Source organism: Toxoplasma gondii, chromosome IX (genome assembly GCF_000006565.2).
Source record: "Toxoplasma gondii ME49 chromosome IX, whole genome shotgun sequence".
Taxonomy (NCBI): domain Eukaryota; phylum Apicomplexa; class Conoidasida; order Eucoccidiorida; family Sarcocystidae; genus Toxoplasma; species Toxoplasma gondii.
The window spans coordinates 2,405,399-2,427,127 of record NC_031477.1 but is presented as its reverse complement, the minus strand read 5'-3'; the positions used below and the strand labels follow the sequence as shown (position 1 = coordinate 2,427,127).

Here is a 21,729-nt window from a genome sequence, read left to right as displayed (position 1 = left end):
GCATTTAACTGTGGGGCTACTGAAGTGCCGAGTCGTGGTGGGCAACATGCTATGCAGCTAAATTTCAGAGCAGGTTGTTCAGTCGTTGTTGCCGCTGCTTGCAGAAGGCACTGCGTCGAGCAGATCTACACTTGAACACAGAAAACCATGTTCTCGTCTCTTACGGCGACCACTCCATTCCGCCACGAGAACGCTCTCGGAGAGTCGTGATGGAGCTTTCTGAACGGCTTTCAGTTGGATGTCTTCCACCCGCTTTGTGAAGTCAGTATGTTCCAACAAGCGTGGGCACAGACTCACGATTGCCCCTTTTTATACCCTTATCCCAAGCGGGTTTGCTTGCAGTTCTAGAGTGTCATAGGAGGAGGTGCGTTTTCTAAACGTCGAATCTTGTACAGTTGGTCTCCTACTAGCAAGCACCTTCACTCCCATGCTCCACGCTCAAACAAAAAAGCACTGTTCGCGTCAACATACCCTTTGTTCAGACTGCATTTCAGTGCCCTTCACAGCCGCATTTCGGTTTGAAACTGACGCACATACTAAATACTACCGTCGCTCCCTGCGCGCTTTGGAAGGGCCTGACACAGCCTTCGAAAAAACGTTATTCTCTCATCCGCCTCAACCGGCAATTGGACACTCCGCCCGACGTCGCCCCCGCCGTCACAGAATTTTTCCTTATAAGACTTTGCGCGGTAAGACAAATCTCAAGCGCCAGAAGTCTCTGTGCCTTTTCGCCTTGAGTAAAAAACAGCTTCACCAGTGAAACTCCACAGACATATGAGGACCCTGTTGACTTTTCTCTCGGGGCAAGCCCACGGGGTTTCTGAGCTCCTGCCTGTCCGTTAACAAATCAATTACTGCCGCGTCCCCGTTGCATACGCCTTTGACTTTACCATGAATCGCCACATCTGTTCCCGCAGCTTTCTTTGCCTCGAGTTCCGTCCACTCGGCAGAGCCCTCCGGCCTCTCTGTCGCCACCGCTGCGTCAGTCGGCCCTGCAGCATGCGCTTCCGTGACAAAGGGAGAGGGCCCTTTAGTGCAGGTCCGGCTATTCTGACCGTAGTTCCACCCTTTGCTCCGCGGAGAATTGCCTCGTCCATCGCTGGATGTGCGATCTGGGTGCGGTGCCACCGGGGCAGGTGGCTTAGAAACGGAGGACGCGGAAATCCAGGAACTGTCGACCGTCGATCTGCACTCCTCGTCATTTCCACCAGAGAAGCAGGAGCAGTGGGCGCTACTCGCAAGCCACTCCAAACCCTTTAGGAGGCCTTCGCCCGACACCGCACTACAGGGCATGACATGCAACCTGCACATTCAAGCATTTAAACAGACACACGGGTGCGCGTCTCTGGGAACCTGGATGATCGGATTTTTCTCTGTGTACGCAAGTCGGACAACTGAGAAGAGTGCACTCCAACCTGTAGACCCTGGGACGGCAGAGAGTTGCTGGACACAAAATGAAAAAGTACCGTTGCTCTTGACAGCGCAGAGTCACCAAGAAAAAAAACTCCCCTTTTCCCACTCTTTGCAAAACGTGGACAAAAACAGCTGCACTGAAAACCACGCACATCCCCAGATTCGAGAAACAGAGGTTGAGGCATGAACGCTCGATCCCCTATCGAAAAAGCCTAAGGAGGCGTACCTTTCCTGAAGGTCGACTGGCAAATCCAAGAGTTCCAGGACCTGCGAGGCAGGCGCTGCGCTCCGAAGATCCTGCAGAGCCACTCAGAGAGAGAGAGTACCCACATTTCTGTCAATTCTCCTGAGACAACCTTCAGTCTGGACATCCACTTCTGCCCCGATGTGGTCACGCACGCAGTTTCTCTCACCTGTTTGCTAGCAAAGAACAAAAATCTGACGCTCTTGTGTAGGACGAAGTACTCCTCGTAAAACAGAGCTAGGAGATCCCGCCGCGCATCTTCTAGTGCGCGCTGTTTCACCGGAGATTTCTCCAGCCCCGTGAACAGAGTGCTGTCGAGAACGAACACCACGCCGTCGCACGTCTGCAAGACAGCAGCCAAGAATGAGAGCAGGCACAAGCACCCGAGGCTCATGGGATTCCTGTTTTTTCCACCACGGGAGAAGGCGACTTGACCATCGCCCTAACTTCCACCCTCAACTGGACGCAGCAGTTCCACGGTTCCCTTCCGTTGAGCAAGGGTACGAAAAAAATGCACTTAAACAGAGAGAAAGGCCAAGAGAAACGAGCGTTCTTGCCGTTCTGAAAGCTCGAGTCTCTCTACAAACCCCAAGCAGTCCCGAAAAGCAGTTCGTGTGAAATACAAGACTTGCCCGCTTCCTACTGCATCCCTCGTGTATCGCCTGCGGAAGATTCGAGTCCGCACAACCTGCCGACCCGCCTGAAGAAGAGCTCCTCGCTGCACAAGGGCCGAGGCCCCAGAAAAACGAGGTGTCTTCACGGACTGAAGAACATGTGTACGACTTGGAGGCTCAAGTGCCACAAGAGTTCGCCTTGCCACAGACCGAACATATCACTGAAACGTGGTACAAGTGGTCAACAGAAACCAGATTTCGTCGCGGGTGAGTGGTGTGTCGACAGCACCGCGTTTCCCTCACTTTGAGCACTTTCCCTTTCCTGGATCAGAGAAGTACTGTACCGCCAGACTCTTGCCGTCAGTCGCCTCCAGGGCTTCCTCGCGCACTTTGAGAGGCTTTTCCTTTCCAGTCAGAAAACCTTGAGTGGAGAAACGATGGCCACTTCGCTTCCCCCAGAAGACGGAAGGCCGGACAGAAACACACGGAAATGCCACCACAGACAAGTCGCTCACGGCCGCTGCGCAAGCGCCGCTTCTCCCTCGCTGTTCCGTTCGTACCTCCTGCATGGCTCTCCACCGCGTTTCAATGCCATCGCCACCCGCGAGGTCCCAAACAAGGAGAGAGCACTTTCGTCTTTCCACTGTGCAGAGACTCGCAGGTTCTGACTGCTCAGGTTCCGGGGCCTGTTGTTGCCCGCCTCCAGCCGCGTCTGCTCCACTCATGAAGCCTTCCTCTAGAAGGGTGGCGCTGCAGGCGCGTTCGAGAGCTCCTGGATCTTCGGAGACGCGCGGCTTCGCCTTCAGAAGATCTCGCCCTTTCCTCGCGGAAAACTTTGCTTTTTCCTTAACGCCCGGAGATTGAAGCGCCGCAGTGCCCGACGCAGGGCGATGCACGTCGAGCGTGACAGAGAATTCTTCCCTGCACGTAAAAGCAACGACTCAAGAAGTGAGACGGGGTTCAGGGCGGTCTACGCAGTCTTGCACTTCCTGCGCATCTGCGAGAAAAACGCAAGGTTCCGCAGTCTCTAGAGAGAAGTCGAAGGGAACTGTGTGCGGCAGAGAGTCTCTCTTGAACGGGGAGAAGCACGGCCTATGCTGGAACACGATGGTTTCCTTTGCTTCCTTCGACGCTTCTCTGGCCGTTGCTCTCGCACCTTCAGGTTGAAAACGACCACAAACCGCGATCTTTGAAGGCGGTGTTTGCGCGTTTGACCGCAGATCCTGCACCCACCCGAGATTCGGTCGCCTTGTTGGCGTTTGTCCCTCCCGCTTCGCTAGTCGTCACTTTTCCGCTTTTCAGACCTACCGTTGGGCACCCATCGAGGGCACAGTAGGAATGAATCCTCCGATTTTCAGCCGATAGAGCAACGCAGTTTTCCCAGCCTGTCTCGGACCACAGAGCAGCAAACGCAGGCGACACGGTGGGCTCCCTTTCTTGCGTTCTTCGCCACTTCCAGAAGTCGAGATTTCCGCGAGCCCTTCGTCAAAGAGTCCGTCCGATCCCCACGGCCACCCGTTCCAGCCCACATCCGCAAATGCGCGGCTGAGTCCGCCGCAGCAGGAGCTGAGAGCGGCTCTCGCAGTTTGGCTGCTGCGCTCGCATCCCTGGAGAAGGAGACTGAACAGGAATCGACAAGAAAAGAAGATGCCGTGGAGAGACTGGAGCAGACGCTGCCTGCACGAGCCTGTGTGTAACCCTGCAGACGGACGCGAAAACGGCGAGCGGCTACTTGAGGGGAAGGGAACTGACATGTGGCTGCGCGACTCCGAGCGCATCCACCCAGAGGCTGCCATTCCCTTCGATCGGAAAAGGACGAACGGCCGAGGAAGTGCGCAACATAAATGCAAGAACGGCGAGGGAAACAAAAGACTCGAGGCAGACAGACTTCGGCGAGAAATTCCAGCGCGAAAAGCCAAGAGTAAGCACGCGGGAGGCTTCCTTACGGCAGCTCACCCGCGATGCGGCGTCCTGGACGAGCTTGGAAATGCGGGTTGAAAGAGCAAGGACGCTCTTCTCACCCTAGACCGTAAACGAGGAAGCCGAAGTAAAAAGAAACGGGACTGGCACATCCAGAGACAGACGCTTCCCTCGATCCATTTTCGGGGAAACGCTACCTGCACACGGACACCCTGGAGATTCGCCAACAAACGCCAGACGGAAAAAGCAATGACAAGGAGATTAACAGAAAAGTTGGAGAGGAAATAATGAGGCTTCTGTGCAGCCTTCAGACGACGGAGAACGAAGCACTCTCCACAACGCATCTGCCTTTAGCTCTTAGCGCTGCCGACACGGCAGAGAGATTTCCGCGAACTACGCCTCGGTAGCCATCCACGCTAATACCTAAAGTTTCAGAAACCGCGACATGGAGGAAAAAAGACCTCCAGACAAGAGACACGTGCAGTGAAACAGGGTCACTTCTTGCTCGCGCAACACCCAGATGCCTGCTCAGCAGCTTGCAAGCACCCACGGTTAAATACGGAGCTTGGAAAGGCAGCAGCTCCCGCCACCGGTAGCGTCCTCCTTGAAAACAACCGAGACGAATGCGGACCCCGCTACGAATAAAAAACCAGAATTTACCCAGCTGCTTGGGCTTGATTAAGTTCAAGGCAGGGGTGTCTTCCCAGGGCGGGCACCGTGACAAGCCGGGCTGAGGACAAATAGCTAGGTTTCCCTCACGTTCCTCTCCATTCATAAGACAAGATTGGAAACTCTAAAAGTATGCGTCGAAAACTTGAGGTATCGATCAATCGTAGCGTTCCTGTTTTCGCCGTCAAAGAGGCGGGGGAGGGGGGGGGGGAGGTTCGAGGGTAGGAACCGACGAAAAAGGGATGGACGATGGTACCGAGGAAGGTCGGGAAAAACGTCGTTTCGCGGACACAGTTCCCTAGCTCGCAATCGGGCAAGAGCCAAGCAATGTAACAGTCCTGAAAATGTGATGAATGTCGGAAAATCCAACGAAAACCTGGCTGTGCAGTTGGAGTGACTTGGCCAGCTTCTCCGCGGCGCGACTCAACTGCCCGAGACTGCGTTGTTCTGGGCGGGGGTGTCGCCTCCAGCTGCTGCGTCCTTCCGTCCTACCCAGAGAAAGCTCTTAAATTGCCTTCACACGCCAACAGAAAAAGATCCGTTTGAGAACCCTACATCTAGATCCTCTGCAACTCCTCGATTAACTGTCGTCCTCCAATGAAATGTAGGATTTCCTCTGAAGCAAAACCTGGCTGTTTCTGGGGCTGCGTTGAAAGTCGTCAGAACAGCGCAGGCGCACGTCCGAACACAGCAATGCTCCGTTTCCACTTTTTCGTAAGCGGCGAGATACTTTGTTTTCCAGGTTCACGTCTTCAGAGTGTGTCTGGTATCGCCGCGTCGAAGATGTAGTGGCCGGCCTGACTGAAGATTCTTTTTCACGTGCGCATCAGCGACCTGTGTGACACACGCGTAACTAGGAAAGATAGGTTGATTCGTAACCGTTATGATATGAACTTCATGCTGATGCGAACTTTCTGTTCATGAAGAAGCGACTCTCTGTTGGCAGCCTGTCTTCTTGGTGGCAACGGTGGAGGTGCCCAACCGCATTTAAGGCGGAGCGTTCCGGTGACTGGATGTCTCACACATCTCTGCCTTTTCTGCGCGACGCACATCCACAGCTATAAGATTATCTATTTCTTTGTGTGGCCGCAGTAAGACAAAAGAACACCCTTTCTCTAGCACAGAGCGTCGTACCAGTGCAGCGCCTCACCATGGGCAACAAGAAACCGAAATCCAACGTACCACTCGCTCATACTGCCTCCCTGGATAGGCACCCCTGTCTCTTGTGAGCTGCATCACTGCGTGCGTTTGTAGACCTTATATTTAGATGCGGGACTTTGCCCCTGCCGTTACCTGCGGTCTGTGTCACTTTGGACAAGCTGGAATGGCTCTTTGGTGGATATGTGACCTGTGAAACAATGTCCTCTTTAGCTTTCCTCTGCGGGTCCTGAGGCGGGGGTGATAGAAGAGACACTGCAAGTACAGACGAACTACTTTGCTTTTTAAACGTGACGAGACAGAAAAGCGAGGCGAAAAGGTGACAAAACATGCTTTTCATGGCCATGTCAAATGCATCAGGCGTGGGTGTATTCCGAATTCAGCGCAAATTCGAACAGCCACCATTTTCATACTAGCTATACACACATCATGATACCCACACATTGCTAATCTCCTTCCTAGCGTTAGTCTGTGCGAAAGACCTAACGATTATGGATTTGGTAGTAGTCTATCCTCACTGGCACACAGTCAAGTCCTATTATTGTCGGCAGCCCTGTTATTGTCTGCCGCTCCAGATCCACTCTCGTCGCTTTTCGATGCTGCTTTTGTCGAATTTTCCGTGTCCTCCGAAGAGTCGCCGGCGACCACACCAGCACGGCCCGCCAGCCTTCGCGTCCTCAAATGAATTTCTTGCGAGTCTCTGAATCTCTCGAAGCGTCGCTTTTCAGCGAACACGCGGAAAACGAAGAAACGTGACAAGAAAACAATTCGTACCCACTTGCTCTTCACCGTCCCTGAAGCAGTCTCCTCTCCAAACCATCGCCAACCCTGTCACCACCTTCCCACGAAAAATCCCTCAGCAAATGCAACCCAACAGCCCGCGAGCTTTACTTTTCCCACTGTCTCACAGGACGTACTTAAGCATCTGCATGTGTATGTGGACTTGCGCATACATATCCACCTACACGTATACATGCACACACATACGCACAAGCATGCATGCATATGTGATTGTACCAAGGCAGAGAGGGGCCGAAGTATTTGACAGGTCGCTTTGAACAATCGTTTTCTTCGGATTTCGTTTTGGAAACCTGAATTAGGGATTCTGCTTGGACTCTTCAGCTGCTGCATACGTTTTCCAGATGCAGTCGCGCGCGTTTGCCATGGCGCAAAAAACTTCTCTGCTTCTGCGCATTCTCTCTCTGTAAATTGCCGGAAGGTCGACTCCACGTGGTTCTGCCAAGCAACGTCCACGCTTCTCAGACAGTTCACTCTCGGGCGCTTCCCCCCTTCTGCGCTGGTCGGCCAACCGTCTCTGCTTTTCCAGCAAAGAGACACTGTCGGTCAGCCACTCGCAGCGCGTCCCCACGGCGTCGATCTCGGCCGTTTCTCCGCCCTGTTTGTCTCGAGAGAAAAACCGCCCACACTCGCTCGCGGTTGTGCCAAGGCCGCCGGCGCGGCCTGTCTCCGAAGCGACCGCGTTGGACCTCGCGGAAGACTCGCCGAAAGAATGCATACAGTTCAAGCTCTCCAGCAGCTCCCGCGCCAGGGGGTGGTGTCCCAGTAAGCTCGAGTCATCTTCGCAAGTCGGCGACAGCTTTAATATCGACATTAACACGTTGTCAAGTGCTGTCTCGGCAGCAGCCGCCAAACGGAGAGCTCTCTCCGCGATGTCAAGTTCTTGCTCTTTTCCTTCTCGCACCTGACAAGAACCAGCAGGCAAGACGGAGTCGTCGTGAAGCCTGGAACTCCCTTGAACGCGAAGCGCGTGCAGCGCGCGAGACAGCGCCTCATGTACCGCAGCCTCAGAGGCCTCGGCCCCCGCGAGAAGTCGCCCAGGTGTCTGATCAGGTCTTCCAAGACTGCCAGGCAAGACGTTTGCAAGAGACGACCGCCTGCTCCGGACGCTGAATAGCGGCGAGTAAAATGGGTACGCCGGCGACGGAAGAAGAAGGCTCGGATTGCATCCCACGCGCAGAGGGAGAAACGAGGATGACGCAGGCGGAGGCGCCAGGGAGACGACCGTAGAGACCTGCAGAGAAAAAACGAGGGAGCGGACGCGATTCAAGACAACATGTTCACAAGAGCATTCATGACTCGACGCACATTCGAGATCCGAGACACGACCTTGTCTCGCTTCGATTTCAAATCGACAGGTGTGAAAACCGGGAGAGAGCTGCCTAGAACAAGTACGCGGGGGTTTCGATACCGTCTAGAATCTATGGTCGTACACAACAGAACCGGATCGTTTCACAGTGAAGAACCGACAACCGAGTTGCTTTCGGACTTCCAGCGTTGACACATAAGAGAACATCGAATCTATCGGCCGGGTACATCTTTCGAGCCCTATTTAAACAGGGTGTCTCGACACTCCGAAACTCGCCTACCTTCTCCGACGCCGCGTTTTGGTCAGCGGCATCGCGGGTCAGAAGTGTCTCTCGACTGTCTGTCTTTCTCTCTCTTTTTTCCAGCGTTTGTAGCTGCCACTCGGGGCCACCGTCGTCGCCCTGCACAGCCCCCTTGCGGAGCCACGGAGCCAGTTTGCTGCTGTCCTTCTCGAATTCGTCTTCGGCCTCGACTTCTTCGCGATTTCCGTCCAGGCGCTCGAAGTCGGGAAGCAGCAGCCACCAGACCTTGGTTCGTCTCGGATAGAAAAAAAGCAACGTCCCCCACTTCTTCTCCAAAGCCACCAAGCAACTGAAGTTCCCAGCAGGCCGCCCTCCCGAAAGAGACCCCCAGCTCCTCCCCTGAGCCCCCCCAGGGCCTCGTGCCCCGCTCCCGCGATCCGCCCACCACCGACTGCATGCGCTCGCCGCACTCAGTCGCCCCACACCTGGAGACACGGTGTCTCCAAGTGTCTCCTTTGCTCCGCACGGGCCTTCGAGCGTCTCCGTGGGAGGCGTGTCTCCGACTCCTGGAGAGGTGGCTGCCTGCGGCGCCGCCTCCATCGCAGCCAAGCCGGCGAGTTGCGTGGAGGAGACGTCGGGGACCCACTGGATCTGTTTGAAGGGAGAGAGTTTCGCGGCTTCGAGGACGAGGACCTTGGCTTCGACTGCGACGACGGCCGAGAGATCTAGGAAGTAGAGAGCCGCGAGGCCGTTGCGGTCGACTGCCGCTGCAGCGAGGCCCTTGTGGACGCTGGCGCCGCTCGCTGGACTCAGCGCCGTATACGACTCTTTCTGCACGCAGTCCATGTGAATGAACTGGATGATGATCAGTGTGCCGGCGTCATCCTCGGCGTCGTCGTCGGCACTCTCAGAGTCGCTTCCGTCCGAGGAGAGACAGGCCTTCCTTCCACAGCTCTCCGCGGAAACGGGAGTCTCCGAGGGTCCTGCCAGACCGCTCGTCGCCCCGTTCTCTATTGGGCGCCCACTCGCGCCCTCAGTGCGCGTCTCCCCAGAAAAAGGGTGCTCGCGTTCTGCAGATCCTTGGACAGCAAGCGTCTCCTTCTGGACGTCCTCTTCTTTCTCTTCGTCTTTTATTTCTGAGTGCTCGACCCCGGACACAATCGCATGCACGTCTTCAACCCCTTTGTCACCTGCCTCCGACATCTGCTCGTCTCTCGTTCCTGTCATTTCCTTCGCCTCTCGATCGCCCGTTCTCTCCAAGTCAGACACATCCTGCATGTCGCCGCCGTCGCCCTTTGAACGCGTCCCTCCCTCCTTCATCCGCTCCTTCTTCTCTTCCTTCTGCTCTCCCTCCGCCTCCACCCCGGTCCTTTTTTCTGCTTCCTCCCCGCCTTCCCTGGCGTTGGGCGGCTCGCCGTCGAGGTCGTTCCCCTCCGGTTTCTTGTTCTCCGTCTCTGCTTCGCTGTCCGAGTCCGGCAGCTGCTCCTCGTCCTCGCCGCGCTTCTTGAGCCAGCGAGAGCGAAACGCCAGGCAGCCTCTGCCTCGGCCTCTGCCGCGGCCGCGTGCACACCGGGCCTCGCCCCTTTGCTGGAGGAGCAGGAGCTGCTTCTGAAGATGCAGCGCAAACTGTTGCTTCTGTTCTCTCTGTTGGTCTCTGTGGACTCTGAGCAGCGTCTGTCTCTCCCTAGACGAGCAGGACCAAGGGAAAACCAGCCTCGCGACCACGAGGCGATCTGGACAGCGCAGCAGGAGCACTTCGCCGTCGTCTCGAACGGAGACTTCTCGCGCTGACGCCGCCGACATCCCCACCACAGTTGCGCCCCAGATGATCCGCGCACCCGGGGTCTTGCCCGCCTCCAGAGGCTTTGCAGTCCCGCGCCTCAGAGCGAAAACCTGCTCTCGCCTTTGTCGCCAGTCCACCAAAACGAGCGTGCCATCGGGACAGCAGACCGCCACCAGGGCAATCAACCGGCCGACTGGACCGGGAGCCTTCTGGGGGCCAGTCTGCACGGGTGTCTGTACACTGGAGGCCGCCCTCGCAGTTTCGATGTTCTTTCTCAACTCGTTCGCTGCCGTCGCCTCTTCCATCTCCACCTCCACGTCGCCCGCAGCTGCCAGGTCGTGGGTCGCGTCGCCTCTCTCGGTCGCCGCGTTCACAGACGAGAGACCTGTCTCCAGAGCCTCCACACTCGCTGAGGAGGCGGCGACCGCCGAGATGCCCCCAGGCGGCTTCGTCTCTGTCTCAGTCCCCGCTGCGCTCTCACTCGTGCTCGAAACTAACCTGTCAGACACACAAGCCCGGGGAACAAGAGTGCGAGACAACGCAGTGTCAGGCAGAGAAGAAGGCAATCCAGAGCTCTGATGAGCGCTTTGGATGGACGGGGGCTTCTCAGCTTCATCTTGTGCCTCTGAAGAACCTTCGGGAGGCACAACGACGCGAAAGAGACAGAACGGAAATCTGCACTCCAGTCGGCTGCTGACGAGGCCGAGAGGCGCGCCCTCTCCGGTGGTCTTTCCCGCCGCCTGAGAGCGGCCAGTGCGTGAGTCGTCCAAAAGGGTGAATGTCGAGTTCCACACGATCTTCGCCCGACAGCAGGGAAAAGGCGAAGGCAACAGCCGCAGCGGAAGCCCCGCGAGAAGCTTCCGAGCCAGACTGTTCTCACCGGCCAATGGCACGACCGGAGAAGCAGAAGAAGCAGAAGAAACAGAAGAAGCAGACGAAACAGAAGAAGCAGATGCACAAGGCAGTTGCGTGCACTGAGGAGACGGTGGAGTCGTCTCTGGAGAGGCGAGAAGTCTCTTGCGCCTGCAGCGCTGGATGTCGAGGCTGCGAAGAAGCAGGAGACTTGGGCGGAGTTCAAAGTGGAGGACGAGGGGGGCAGTGTACGCCCGGAGACAGTTGCGTTTCCTCGTGAGGACGTCTGCACCATCGGCGCCTACGTCCTTTTCTGGGGTGTAGGAAACCAGCAAGACGAGGTGTCCAGAAGAGGTAGGAATCGCGCGCATCCCGTCGGGTACCGCGACAGGGAGAGGACCGCATGCAGCGACATCAGGCGATTCTGTCCCCGCGTCTGGACGGGATTCTGCGGTTCGCGGCGAGCCTTCGCTGCAGAGAGCGGCCACTGCTGCTGCCGCACAAGAGAGTCGCCAGGCATCTGTGCTGCGGTGAGAAGCGGTTAGGATTGCAGGGGGATAGCGAACTTCGAGGGGTTCCACAGCGGTGACTCCGACCGAGGAAACGAGGTTGCCAGGCTCTGTGGTCTCCTCGGAAGCAGCCTTAGATCCGACAGGCCTCGACGGCTCTTCACCGGTTGTCTCCACCTTGTTCACCGCGCCAGAACAGGCGGCGACTTGGTCTTCCGTCTCTCGCGCTTCTCCGGAGAGAAAGTGAAGGCGGCCCGCGGCGTGTTCGTACACCTCGCGCAGATTGACGTACGCAAGGAGCGCAGGCTCTGGCTCGTGTTGGAGGAAATAGACGTAGAGGTGACCGCATTCCGTGAGGGCCAGAAGCAGGCGGTCTTCGTCGAAGAACTGGAGAGACCGGATTGCGAGCAGCGAGGGAGAGCGAGAGCTTTCCGGACTCCCACAACGGAGCTCAGGCGCAGCGCATGCAGCCTCAGAGCAGACGCACGCATGCGAGGGGGGAGAGGGCAGCTGGAGAGAGACGTGGAGGGTCTTCGTGGCCATGTGGTACAAGTGGACGGTGTCTGTACACCCCGCTGCGAGCGTGTCGCCTGCTTTGTTCACAGCGAAACACTGGAAGCCGAAGGAGTAGAGAACCCCCGGAGATGACGGTCCGTTGCATGCACTTGAAGACGAAGAGGACGCACTCATCGCGGCGGGCGCCACGAACTTCTTTCTTCCGGTGTCTCTACAGCTCGCTCCGTTCTGGGTGCCTCCACCTGCCTCACTGCGCCTCGCCTCATCGTCCGCGCCAGCCTCCGAGTCTTCTTCCTTGCATGCAGAGGCCGCAGACGACCCTTGACGGACGTTGTACGCGACCTCTTGTGTTGCCGCCTCTGGTCGCTGACCGCTTGTGGCCGGCGCGTTAGTTTCCGCACCTGCCCGCGGGACTAACGCCGTTGTTTTTATGCGCTTCGTTGCTTCCTCCGCCGCGTCGCCTTCTCCAGTGGAGGTTCCCGGAGCCTCGCCATTTCTGTCTCGGTCGGCCGCCCCGGATCCGCCTGCGCTGGCAAGCGACAAGGCGCACATTTTCACAGCGTCTGTTTCCTCCCTCCGCGCGTTCTGCGTGAGGCGCTGGAGGATCTCCTGACGCTCTTCGTGAGAGTGCAGGTCCCGAAACATGAAGGGGAAGAGTCGATTGCAGGGCGAGTCCCGCGAAAGAGGACGCCGTTTTTGTCCTCCCGTTCTTTGACTGCGCGCCTTCTGCGTAGACTCCACACTGGTCCTCGGAGGCGGAAGAAGCTTGAACATAACTGTGTCTGGAGGGCCGGAACGCTCTCCCGACGGAAGCGGCGCGACGCCTCGACGCAGACACCATTCCGGAGAAAACGGGGTGTTGTACGTACACCCGAGGGAAGGCTGCGGAGGCGGCGCATGCGCAACCGCCGATTGGGTTTCTGAGGGAGCGCGACTCCGGGAGTTCGCGCGTGGAAGAATACCATCGGCCACCATGCTCGTGAACGCGTGCGTCGAGATCCGAGAAAAGTGACAAATGCAGACGGAAAACTCTCAAGAATCCATCGGTGCGGAAGGGAAGATGTGAGGCAGCTGGAGCGCTGTAAATCAACTGCGGCCGCGCGCGCGCACACAAACGCTGAGGAAAAGGACGGCTTCAAAGAGGAAATCGAGCCCACATTCAGAACAGAGAGATCACAGATAGAGATGAACTGTGATAAACTCCATACGTGATCCTGCGTCTGTGCAGACGATTCGAGTTCCAGAATTGCACAACTCAAAACGAGCCTTCACGCCTAGATGCAGGAAGTCGTATCGGCACACAACGCAACAGAGAGGCGAACAGTTCGTAAAATTCGTTCCGTTGCAGATACGCGGAGTCGAAACAAGTGATGAGCAAACTGCACAGACAGGGTCGACAGTTTTTCCACGCCGATTTTCGGATAGAAGCGTTAGACGAAAAAGCGCGAGAGGGTGCGGACGCCACGAGCTGGTGTGGTCCGCAGATCGCAGAAGAATAAGCCTCCAGGGACTTTTACTTCACTTCTTGTCTTCTGAAATTAGGCTCGAAAGGCACGAGAAACTTCACTTTCGTGGTTCAGTGCCTGACAGGGAAGCCTCGGTTTTGAGGAGACACCATCCCAGAGTCGCATGCGCAGAAGATGTGCATGCCCGGAGGGTACCTGCCGACACCGGATCTCCGTCGTGTCGGAACTTCCTTCTTTTCTGAGATCAGAAACGAGGGAAAACGAAAAAGGAGAAGACGCAAGTATGGACCTCTCCATCTCCTGAATATCCCCGGTCCTTTCCTGAGAAGGCGGTCAGTCAACTCTGTGCACTGCTCTGGAGTTCGGCATGCACGCGATGAAAGGGAAGCCGGACGCACACAGTTTCTCACGGAAAAGATAAACGCCGCGGCGTCTACTTTCGTGGAAGTTTACGACTGGAAACACCGTCAGATGAAGATTGTCTTCTCCGCTACGTCTTTTCTTTCTTTTCGTGTGCGGCATGTACGACAGACTCTCTTCAGTGGCACCCGTCTAGTAACGAGCACTGTTTCTAACCCAGGTCACCGCATTGAGTCTGCGATTTTCTCGGGAATGTGTTCACCGAAGATGGTTTTCGCAGTTCCTTTCCACAAAAGACGTTCACGCAGACTGAAATGGATGAATAAAAAATCCGGAGATGATGACAAAGGTGAGTATGCAGGGTCTTCTGTGCTGTAGAAATTCCCTGCAGAGCGACTGCCTTCTGCAGATACTGTCGAATTCTCCAACGCCGAGGATATTCCACATCGGTGACGGTATAGACGTAGTAAGCCGGTTGCTGTTATCCCTTGTATCACTTGCTACTGGGATATCGTACGACTTTTTTCTGAGATGGTCACAGTAAAAAGTAGCACCTCTTCGGAAAGCCTAAAACGAACAAACAGCTACGTTGCGTGAAGCTCCCACATGAATACGTCTCCACATCCAACTGAATCCTCTTAAGTAGATCTGTGAAAATCCAGCGATAGGCGAGTCACTGTTGATGCCCATCGCTCAAAGGACGATCCACTATCAGAGCCTGTTCCCGGGAGTGTTTGCTTCATGTTGGTTCAAAGTGGATGTAGAGGTGCTCTCTCGGTAAGCTCGACTATTTCCACGGATTATCGGGTCTTCGCCTTGTCGTTGAGACTCGTCTGCGTTGCGCCCTCGCTGAAAATGCTCTCGTATTTGCAGCGGACAAAAAGTCTCGGCACAAATGCAGCTATATCACACCCCTGACGACACGTGACTGATACACGCGAAGCTCCACTTCTTGTTGAAAAATCTGGCACCGTCCCCCCTCTATCCTCCGTTTGCAGTTCCATCTACCGAATGAGTTCCACCCACGGAAAAGATGGACAGACACAAATCCGTTTCGCGATTTGACTGGATTTGTGCTGGGGTTCCGTCTTAATTCAAATGACCTCACTGCAGCTGTCCCCCCGAACTCATCTTTGTCTGTCGGGGAAACGCGGTCGCTTGTCTACTTCTTGGAAAGGGCGCAGCTTTCCGAGAATCGCGTTCCTCCACCACATCCACTCTGCTGTAGTGAGCACCTCTTTGGCTAGTCTCTGCGAATCCGAGTTACCACAATCTGGTGCAGAACGAGAAACAACATCCGAGTAGGGTCGTCTGCTCTCTATTCAGCCTACTTCAATGACGGAAGTCCAGAGCACAACCTTGTCCTCAATCTTCAGTACCAACAGTGAAATGTGCACTCACGGCTGCCTGAAAACATGGATGTTCACACCCACATATTTATATGTATATGTGTGTGTATAAGTCCGCATGCATGTATCTACGTTTACAGACGTAAGTGAACACTCATTTTCGTGCGAAGTCTGCTTTGCCATGGAAGGGACAGTCTGCCGCTAACATGGCAGCTTACATCGGCTTAGAGTACGGGATGTGTGTGAAGTCAGTGCCGCCTCATGTACGTTGTGCCAGTTGCACCTCTGAAGGCATTGTATTGTCGAGTAATTCGGAGAGTTCCCGTCGGGCAGAAGAGCACTTGAGCTCTTTTCTGTATCGGCGCCGCACCAGATTCAAGTGACCCAAAAGACGAAAATCCCTCAACTCTGCACCGCAGGCGTGAAGCAACGATTGAATCGGTTTTCGGAGAAGTGTGGAAGAGACGGCTCTTTCTTCCTCTCTGCACCAGAGTCTAGCTCGCGTGGGTTTCGTTACAGATGAACACCACGCGGCGAGTTGCAGCTTTTGGAGCAGACGCTGGAGTTTCGAGGGTCCGTCCGCATACCCTCTTCCCCTCAACATGTCTGCAGACTCACGATTGACGCAGTCACAGCTCGTGGAAAAACAACGGAAGTTTCCACTTTTCCCCGCTCCGAAGACTCCAGACCTTCAGGAAACGACTCCAGGTGCACCAGTTCTGCAGATTTCCTTCTCTCGTAGATGCCGAAATCCCATTCACTGCGGCATCTGGTACACGTCTAGACGTCTAGCGATTTCTTACAACGGTGGGCCGCATGCACGGTAGCGTGTGTCGAGTCTGGCGTGAGTAATGTAACTGCTCTAGCGGCGACGTTCTCCCGAAAAAAGACGCCTTTCTCCGTGAGGAAAGAGTCTCACAGAAGACTCGAACCACCTTCCATCGCCTTCTTAAACACAAGGGGTCGATTCATTGCTCGTGACTTACCATTCTTGTCTCTGCGCGTGTGGGATACTCTTTCCGGGTTGCGCTGCACGCGATTGTATTTTCTGTGCACCGTATTTCTCGTCGAGTTTGTATTCGCTGTTAGAGACGGGTTTTTTTGTCGTTCCGAAAGGTCTTCTTCCGGCCGCTGTATGCTCTGACATCCGAAACGCGAAGTTTCTCCGCGTTTTCCCCAGTCCTCCGTTCTGCTGGGTCGAGTTCGCTGGACTGCGTTTCTTCCCCGTTCTCCTGATAACTCTGCGGCGTTTTCCTGGAGAATTCCTTTCTTTCAAGGACATCAGTGGATTCTGTTGCGTCTGGCTCGCGCATTTTCTTTTGTCTGCCAACATGTTTGCCTTGCAGGATGCCGAGCAGCTTCAGCTGCAGAGAATGATGCAGGAGAAGTTTGTGAAGAGGCTGCGAGCGTTTGCGGTTTTCGTCGCTGCTCTGCGTGCCCTTCCCATCGTTGTTTCGATCTTCTCGGAAACACCAAGCGGACAGGCTTAACGAGCAGCAGTTTCCCTTCTGACTCGCATGGAAAGACACGTTTTCTCCAAATTTCCTGGACAAACAAGATGTGGACAGTCGGACCTACTTCTTCCACGTTGCGGGCAAGACAAAGAGACGACTTTTGTTTTTCCGCCCGCGGTCAAATTGACAGGGACTGTGTGATGTTTTAGGCCACACGGGAGACTCTCCGAGAAGTCCACCGTCAGCATTTTCCGTGCGATTTGCAAATCGGACGTAAGGAGTTTAGACTCCTGTTGACGGGGGATGTGGTCGGCGAAAACACAGATTTTTTCGTGTTGTTGGTTGGAAGCTCTTTTGAGACAGAAAAAAGTTGGAAAACTCACGGACGGAAATCCGAGGAAAGTGATTGCCTTAGTTTCGCGAACTTTTTTCTCCGGCTTAAAAAACAAGTTCTGTAGCTGCTGAACCCTTTGGTTTCCAGGACGATATGTTTCGCGCGATGAAACTTAAGCAAAACCGAAAACGGTTCACTGATCGCTAGCGGCGAATTGCTCCTGACTTTTTCGCTTCGCGTTTTGACCCACACAAAATCTCGAATGGGTTTTTAGTCAGGAAGTGCCGTTGTCACTTCCAGTCTCTCGGAACGGACAGAACACTCTGAACTGTCGGGAGTTCGACTTCAGTTAGTAGCTTCTCCCCTTTTCTTTGCCCACTAAATGTCGCTACTGTCACCATCATAACATTATAGGGAAGTAGGACAGAACGATAGCCTAGAGTACGAAGTACGCAAGAAGATTCCGTTTCGCAACAGGAATCGTCGACGAATTAATATTCGCCTGTGCGGCTCGAATCTCAGCAACTCTGTATGAGGAAAGGATGCCTGAAAGGCAGACAACCGCCGGTTCTAGATGGAACCGCTTTTGAAACACGAGGTACTCTGAAAAACGCCATTCAGGTTCGATAAACATAAACAGCGGTGATCCTAAGGATCACAGAGACGCTGTACAAACACGGTAGCGCTGTGGTTTTGCTGAGAAGTTCAGGAGAATTAATGTGTCTCCTGTCTAGGCGCTGTGTCGCGCCAGGTTTCCCTGTACCTTCCTTGCCACACAAAGAACAAAGCTTCCTGACCTCCGACAAGCAACTTCCTCACGACGAAACCTTCCACGGATTTCAAGAAAAACGCGTTTCTTTTACCTTTTCCCCGCAGCACTTCTCTTTCACTGGAAAAACCCCACGACTTGCACTGTTCGTTTGTCCCAGAGGCTCGACAAAGACAACCGACAAATTTCACACTCCTTTCTAGGATGCAAATGACTACCTCGCAAAAACATGCGTGCTCGCGCTCTGAGTCGCTCTCCACCCCTGCGTTTCTCTTCACCCTGCACGCGCGAGTTTTACAAGGACCCAATTCTCCCTTTTCGCGCCCCATACCCCCCTCAAGACAAGCCGAATTGCTGGGCTACGACAGCGTAAAGCGCGCCTGCGGCGCCTGCGAGAGGTCCGGTCCCGCCACTCTCCAGGATTTGTCTCTTTTCTTCTTCATTCATCTTCAGCACCGTGGCGAGAACAGGCAACAGGGAAACCGCCGCCTTCTCGTTTCCTCCGCGCTGGTACTGAACGTAGCGAATCAGGACGTTTCGCAGATACTGAGCATCTCGAATCACTCCCTCGTCTTCCTCGACCTCCACACTCCGTCCGGACTGCGCGGCTCTCCTCGCTGTGTCACCACCTCCTTCTTTCTCCTCCCTTGTGCCCTCTCCCTCTCCTTCGGAGCCTTCCTCCCCCGACCCCAGAAGCGGTCCTCGGCCGGCGCTGCTTCTTCTTCCCTGCCTCCGCGCCTCCTCCAACTGGGTCCGCAGTCTCGTGCTCTCTCCTCGCACCCGGAGGACCTCTTCGCGAGCCTGCTGAAGCGCCTCTTGCAAATCTCGGATTTCTGCGGACGTCTGAGTCTGCCGCAGAGCCATCTCTTGAAGCAGAGCTCCGGAGTCGACAAGGTGGGATCCAAGAGCACTGGCCGAATTCGTCGTGAACTCTGAGGCTGCGACACCGCTGTCGACAGTCTCTAACGCCCCCTGTCTCTGTCGCAGCTGAAGAGTCGCAACCTTGTGTCTCAGACGGCTTAAAACCTCCTCTTTCTTCCCCAAAAGCGCTCGCGCCTGCTCCCGGTGTTGCTGAAACGCCATCTGCGTCTCCTCGAGTCTTCGTCTTAACTCGACGATCTCTGCGCGGGAAGACGACTCGTGAATTTCGGTTTCTGCTTCCGAATAAGACGGAGGCTCACCGCGCGGTCGCGGCTTCACCCCCGAACTGCCACAGACGTCAGAAGCCTCGCTGCTGCCTGCTTTCGGTCCCGAAACGAAGCAGAAAGCCGACTCCGTCTCTCGTGTAACAGCTGCAGAACTCGTGATTTCGCCCTCTTGCTTCGGTACGAAAGTATTCTCCTTGTCCCCTCGTGGCACTGCATCCTCCTCACACTGAAAATGAATTTCACAACTGCCGACCTCTCCTTTCTCCTGGCGTCCAGACACACCACAGGTCTCCTCGCCATCCACCACCCCTCTGCATTCGCCCTCTGGGATCTCCGGAGCAGAGGCCCCGCTCTTCTCCTTCCCGCTGTCCACTCCTCGTTTGTTTCCGCCTTCGCGTCTTCTCTCCTGCCTCTCGCCTCCATCCTCGCTCTCGCCAACCTCTGCGTTTTCCTCTGTCTTCTCTTTTTCCTCTTCGTCCTCTCCCCCTGTGTCTTCTTTTTCTTCTTCCCCGTCTTTTTTTTGTGCAGACGTTTCCTCTCTCGCATCCTCCGGACCGCGCGACTTCTCCAGAGCGCCGGTCGCAGCTTCCAACGCACGGGTGGCAGCTGTCGACATCGCCGAGCAGTGGGGACAGAGGTCCGGTTCCAAAGAAGCATCGCCGCCTCTCTTCATCCTCGGCCCCGAGCCAGCCTGGCCTGCGCGCTGCATGCGCCCAACGAGAAGATGCGCCTTCTCCTTGGTCACCTTCGCGACTTGTTGTCGGAGCTCCGCGACAGTCGCACGCAGACTCTCGGCTTCTTGCTCGGCCTTCTTCGCCTGCGCCTCCCACCCGCGCGCCGCCTCCCGGGCCGCATGCTGCGCGTGGACGGCCGCTACGCCGCGCGTCTCTTCCTGCTCCAGCCATGACGTTCGCAAGTCTTCAAAGTCGAGCTGCGGCCGCCGCTGCTGTCCTGTCGAGCTGGATGCCAAGCGAGCACCTGAAAGGCACAGCAAAAAACTCCGAGCACCCGTGAACGCAATCCTACCCTGACCGATACAACGCCAGATGCATCTGCGAAGACTGACACAAGAGCGAACACAAACAGAACTGTGCTGCGCGATCGCCTGTATGTCGCGTCTTGGACTGTCCGTACCTGCTTGAGCGGGAACCACGGAAGTCCCCGCACTGGCGAATCCAGGATAAGTCGGAAAAACCATCTGCGCGAAAAGCAAGAGAACTCGGTTTTCTTCCTCAAGCTGCCGCAGCAGATTCGCGAGCTTTTGGATCCCCATCAAAGCGGCGTCCTCCGTGAGCACGTCTTCAGCTCGGGTGGATGTACACCCGAGGTCGCCGCGGCCGATCGGCCCAGACGCGGCGTCCGAAGGATCTGGCTGCAGGGGACTTTGGTCTGAACCGACGTCGCGTGCAGAGGAAGACTCGAAGAGTCCGTTCTGCTTCAAAACATCCAGCAAGAGCTCCCTTTCTTGGTGCCGCTCTGCATTCTGCGTCGCCGCCGCCTCCTCCAGCCTCCGCATGCGTTTCAGTGCGGCGCGCAACTCCCGCTCGCGCCGCCGCAGCACCCGCTCAAGCGTCTGTTTCTCCGCGAAAAGATCCCCCGCCTCGACTTGGCCATCCGCAGCACGCGCCGGACTCTCATCTTCGTCGAACAGCTGACACGGCTTGGGAGCTGTGCGTAGACCCAAACTTGGCGGGAGGTCTCCGGCGGCGTCTGCCGCCGCGCTCGCGTTCTTCGCACCAGCGGCTTCGCCACTGCGCCCCGCCGAGCAGTCCGCATTTGCTTTCTCCGCACTCCCTCCAGCTTCGTTGCTGCGACCGCGGCTCGGGGTCGGAAACGTTCCAGAGGCAAGAGTCGAGGTCAGGGTGGAGAAGAAGGAAGAGGCCGCCGCTGCCGAAGCTGAGAGCGAGGCGGTAGCAGCAGCTGCGGCCGAGGTAGCGGCGGGGCTCTGGAGAGACGAGAAACCTGACGGCTGTTGAGAACTCGAGGAAGACCTCCCAAAGAGGAAAGACGAAGAAGGCGATGCGCCGAGAGGTGACTCATTCAACGCGCCTAGAAGGCTGCTTCCTGATATCTGCGGCATCTTCTCTGAGCAGGGCGAAGCAAAGTACATGCATCTCTGCGCAGAGTAAGAAACTCGTTTTCGACCACATAACCTGCAAAGACGGCCCTAGGCGCCCCTTCAGAGAAAATAGATTACAGAAAGGCGGACAGGGGTGAAATGCATGCGAGGAGATGTTCGTTTCGAGGCGTCGGGACTGAGAGGCTCTCTCCGGGTGACGAAGACCGCCTCAGGCGCTGTTTGGAACGCAGGAAAGGGAACTGGGTGAACTGACGACGTCTGGTGACTCCGTGAAGAAAATTCTGTTGGTCTCCACGGACGGAGAAACACCTTGAATTATCTTTTCTTCCACGAGTTTCTTGGGAGTCAAGCGGAAGAAGGGACGCTCGAGGCGCGCGGCCGACGCAAGGCGCGCACTGCGTTCTTGGAAACTCACAAAGAAAACTGCGAAAACCGATCTCCCAGTAGGTTCCGCACAGACACCCCCGAAAAGGATGGCAAAGGGTAAAGGCAAGCCCACAAAGGCCGGCTTGGCATTTGGCATCTGAGGAAAACAGAGAAGCAGGCGAAGGCATCCGCCGAAAAAGAGTCCTAGCGCCCGGTCATGCCACTCGCGAGGACAAGACTCACCAGAGACACACATCTATTGAGAGGAAAGGGAACTTGGAGACGAGAGAAAGGAGATTGAGAAGCGGCACGGAAGACCAAGCCTTAAAGAATAGAGAAAGGCGAAACCGACACAAAGATGTGGACAAACGCATCGC

General features: G+C 55.8%; 4 protein-coding genes across 4 annotated transcripts; 1 reads left to right on the top strand and 3 right to left on the bottom strand.

Moving 5' to 3' along the window:
* Positions 1–163: 163 nt before the first annotated feature.
* TGME49_288260 (hypothetical protein) lies at positions 164–5,241 on the bottom strand. Its single transcript, XM_002368225.2, has 5 exons — positions 3,580–5,241; positions 2,832–3,192; positions 1,827–2,000; positions 1,640–1,710; positions 164–1,303 (listed from the first exon to the last, which is right to left on the bottom strand). Exons 1-5 carry the CDS (start codon positions 4,065–4,067, stop codon positions 751–753), a joined length of 1,647 nt encoding a protein of 548 aa, XP_002368266.2. The 5' UTR covers positions 4,068–5,241; the 3' UTR covers positions 164–750.
* Positions 5,242–6,694: 1,453 nt separating this feature from the next.
* On the bottom strand, positions 6,695–13,565 carry TGME49_288250 (hypothetical protein). The gene is made up of 2 exons (XM_002368224.2): positions 8,406–13,565; positions 6,695–8,050 (listed from the first exon to the last, which is right to left on the bottom strand). Exons 1-2 carry the CDS (start codon positions 12,999–13,001, stop codon positions 7,115–7,117), a joined length of 5,532 nt encoding a protein of 1,843 aa, XP_002368265.1. The 5' UTR covers positions 13,002–13,565; the 3' UTR covers positions 6,695–7,114.
* A 2,535-nt stretch (positions 13,566–16,100) lies between these two features.
* Positions 16,101–16,809, top strand: TGME49_288245 (hypothetical protein). The gene has a single exon (XM_018782026.1). The coding sequence runs from the start codon at positions 16,533–16,535 to the stop codon at positions 16,689–16,691; it is 159 nt and encodes a 52-aa protein (XP_018636350.1). The 5' UTR covers positions 16,101–16,532; the 3' UTR covers positions 16,692–16,809.
* A 743-nt stretch (positions 16,810–17,552) lies between these two features.
* TGME49_288240 (hypothetical protein) lies at positions 17,553–21,675 on the bottom strand. The gene is made up of 2 exons (XM_002368223.2): positions 20,041–21,675; positions 17,553–19,884 (listed from the first exon to the last, which is right to left on the bottom strand). Exons 1-2 carry the CDS (start codon positions 21,014–21,016, stop codon positions 18,095–18,097), a joined length of 2,766 nt encoding a protein of 921 aa, XP_002368264.2. The 5' UTR covers positions 21,017–21,675; the 3' UTR covers positions 17,553–18,094.
* Between the last annotated feature and the right edge of the window lie 54 nt (positions 21,676–21,729).

What these genes read in the sequence shown, in the direction of transcription:
- TGME49_288260 (XM_002368225.2), bottom strand. Translation starts at nt 4,067, where the DNA reads ATGGCAGCCTCTGGGTGGATGCGCTCGGAGTCGCGCAGCCACATGTCA. An exon ending in CCCTCGATGGGTGCCCAACG is followed by an intron (nt 3,193 to 3,579) that starts GTAGGTCTGAAA and finishes TTTTACGTGCAG; the next exon opens with GGAAGAATTCTCTGTCACGC. An exon ending in TGTTCTTTGCTAGCAAACAG is followed by an intron (nt 1,711 to 1,826) that starts GTGAGAGAAACT and finishes GTGGCTCTGCAG; the next exon opens with GATCTTCGGAGCGCAGCGCC.
- TGME49_288240 (XM_002368223.2), bottom strand. Translation starts at nt 21,016, where the DNA reads ATGTACTTTGCTTCGCCCTGCTCAGAGAAGATGCCGCAGATATCAGGA. An exon ending in CGTGGTTCCCGCTCAAGCAG is followed by an intron (nt 19,885 to 20,040) that starts GTACGGACAGTC and finishes TGTGCCTTTCAG; the next exon opens with GTGCTCGCTTGGCATCCAGC.
- TGME49_288245 (XM_018782026.1), top strand. Translation starts at nt 16,533, where the DNA reads ATGTTTGCCTTGCAGGATGCCGAGCAGCTTCAGCTGCAGAGAATGATG.
- TGME49_288250 (XM_002368224.2), bottom strand. Translation starts at nt 13,001, where the DNA reads ATGGTGGCCGATGGTATTCTTCCACGCGCGAACTCCCGGAGTCGCGCT. An exon ending in AAAACGCGGCGTCGGAGAAG is followed by an intron (nt 8,051 to 8,405) that starts GTAGGCGAGTTT and finishes TTTTCTCTGCAG; the next exon opens with GTCTCTACGGTCGTCTCCCT.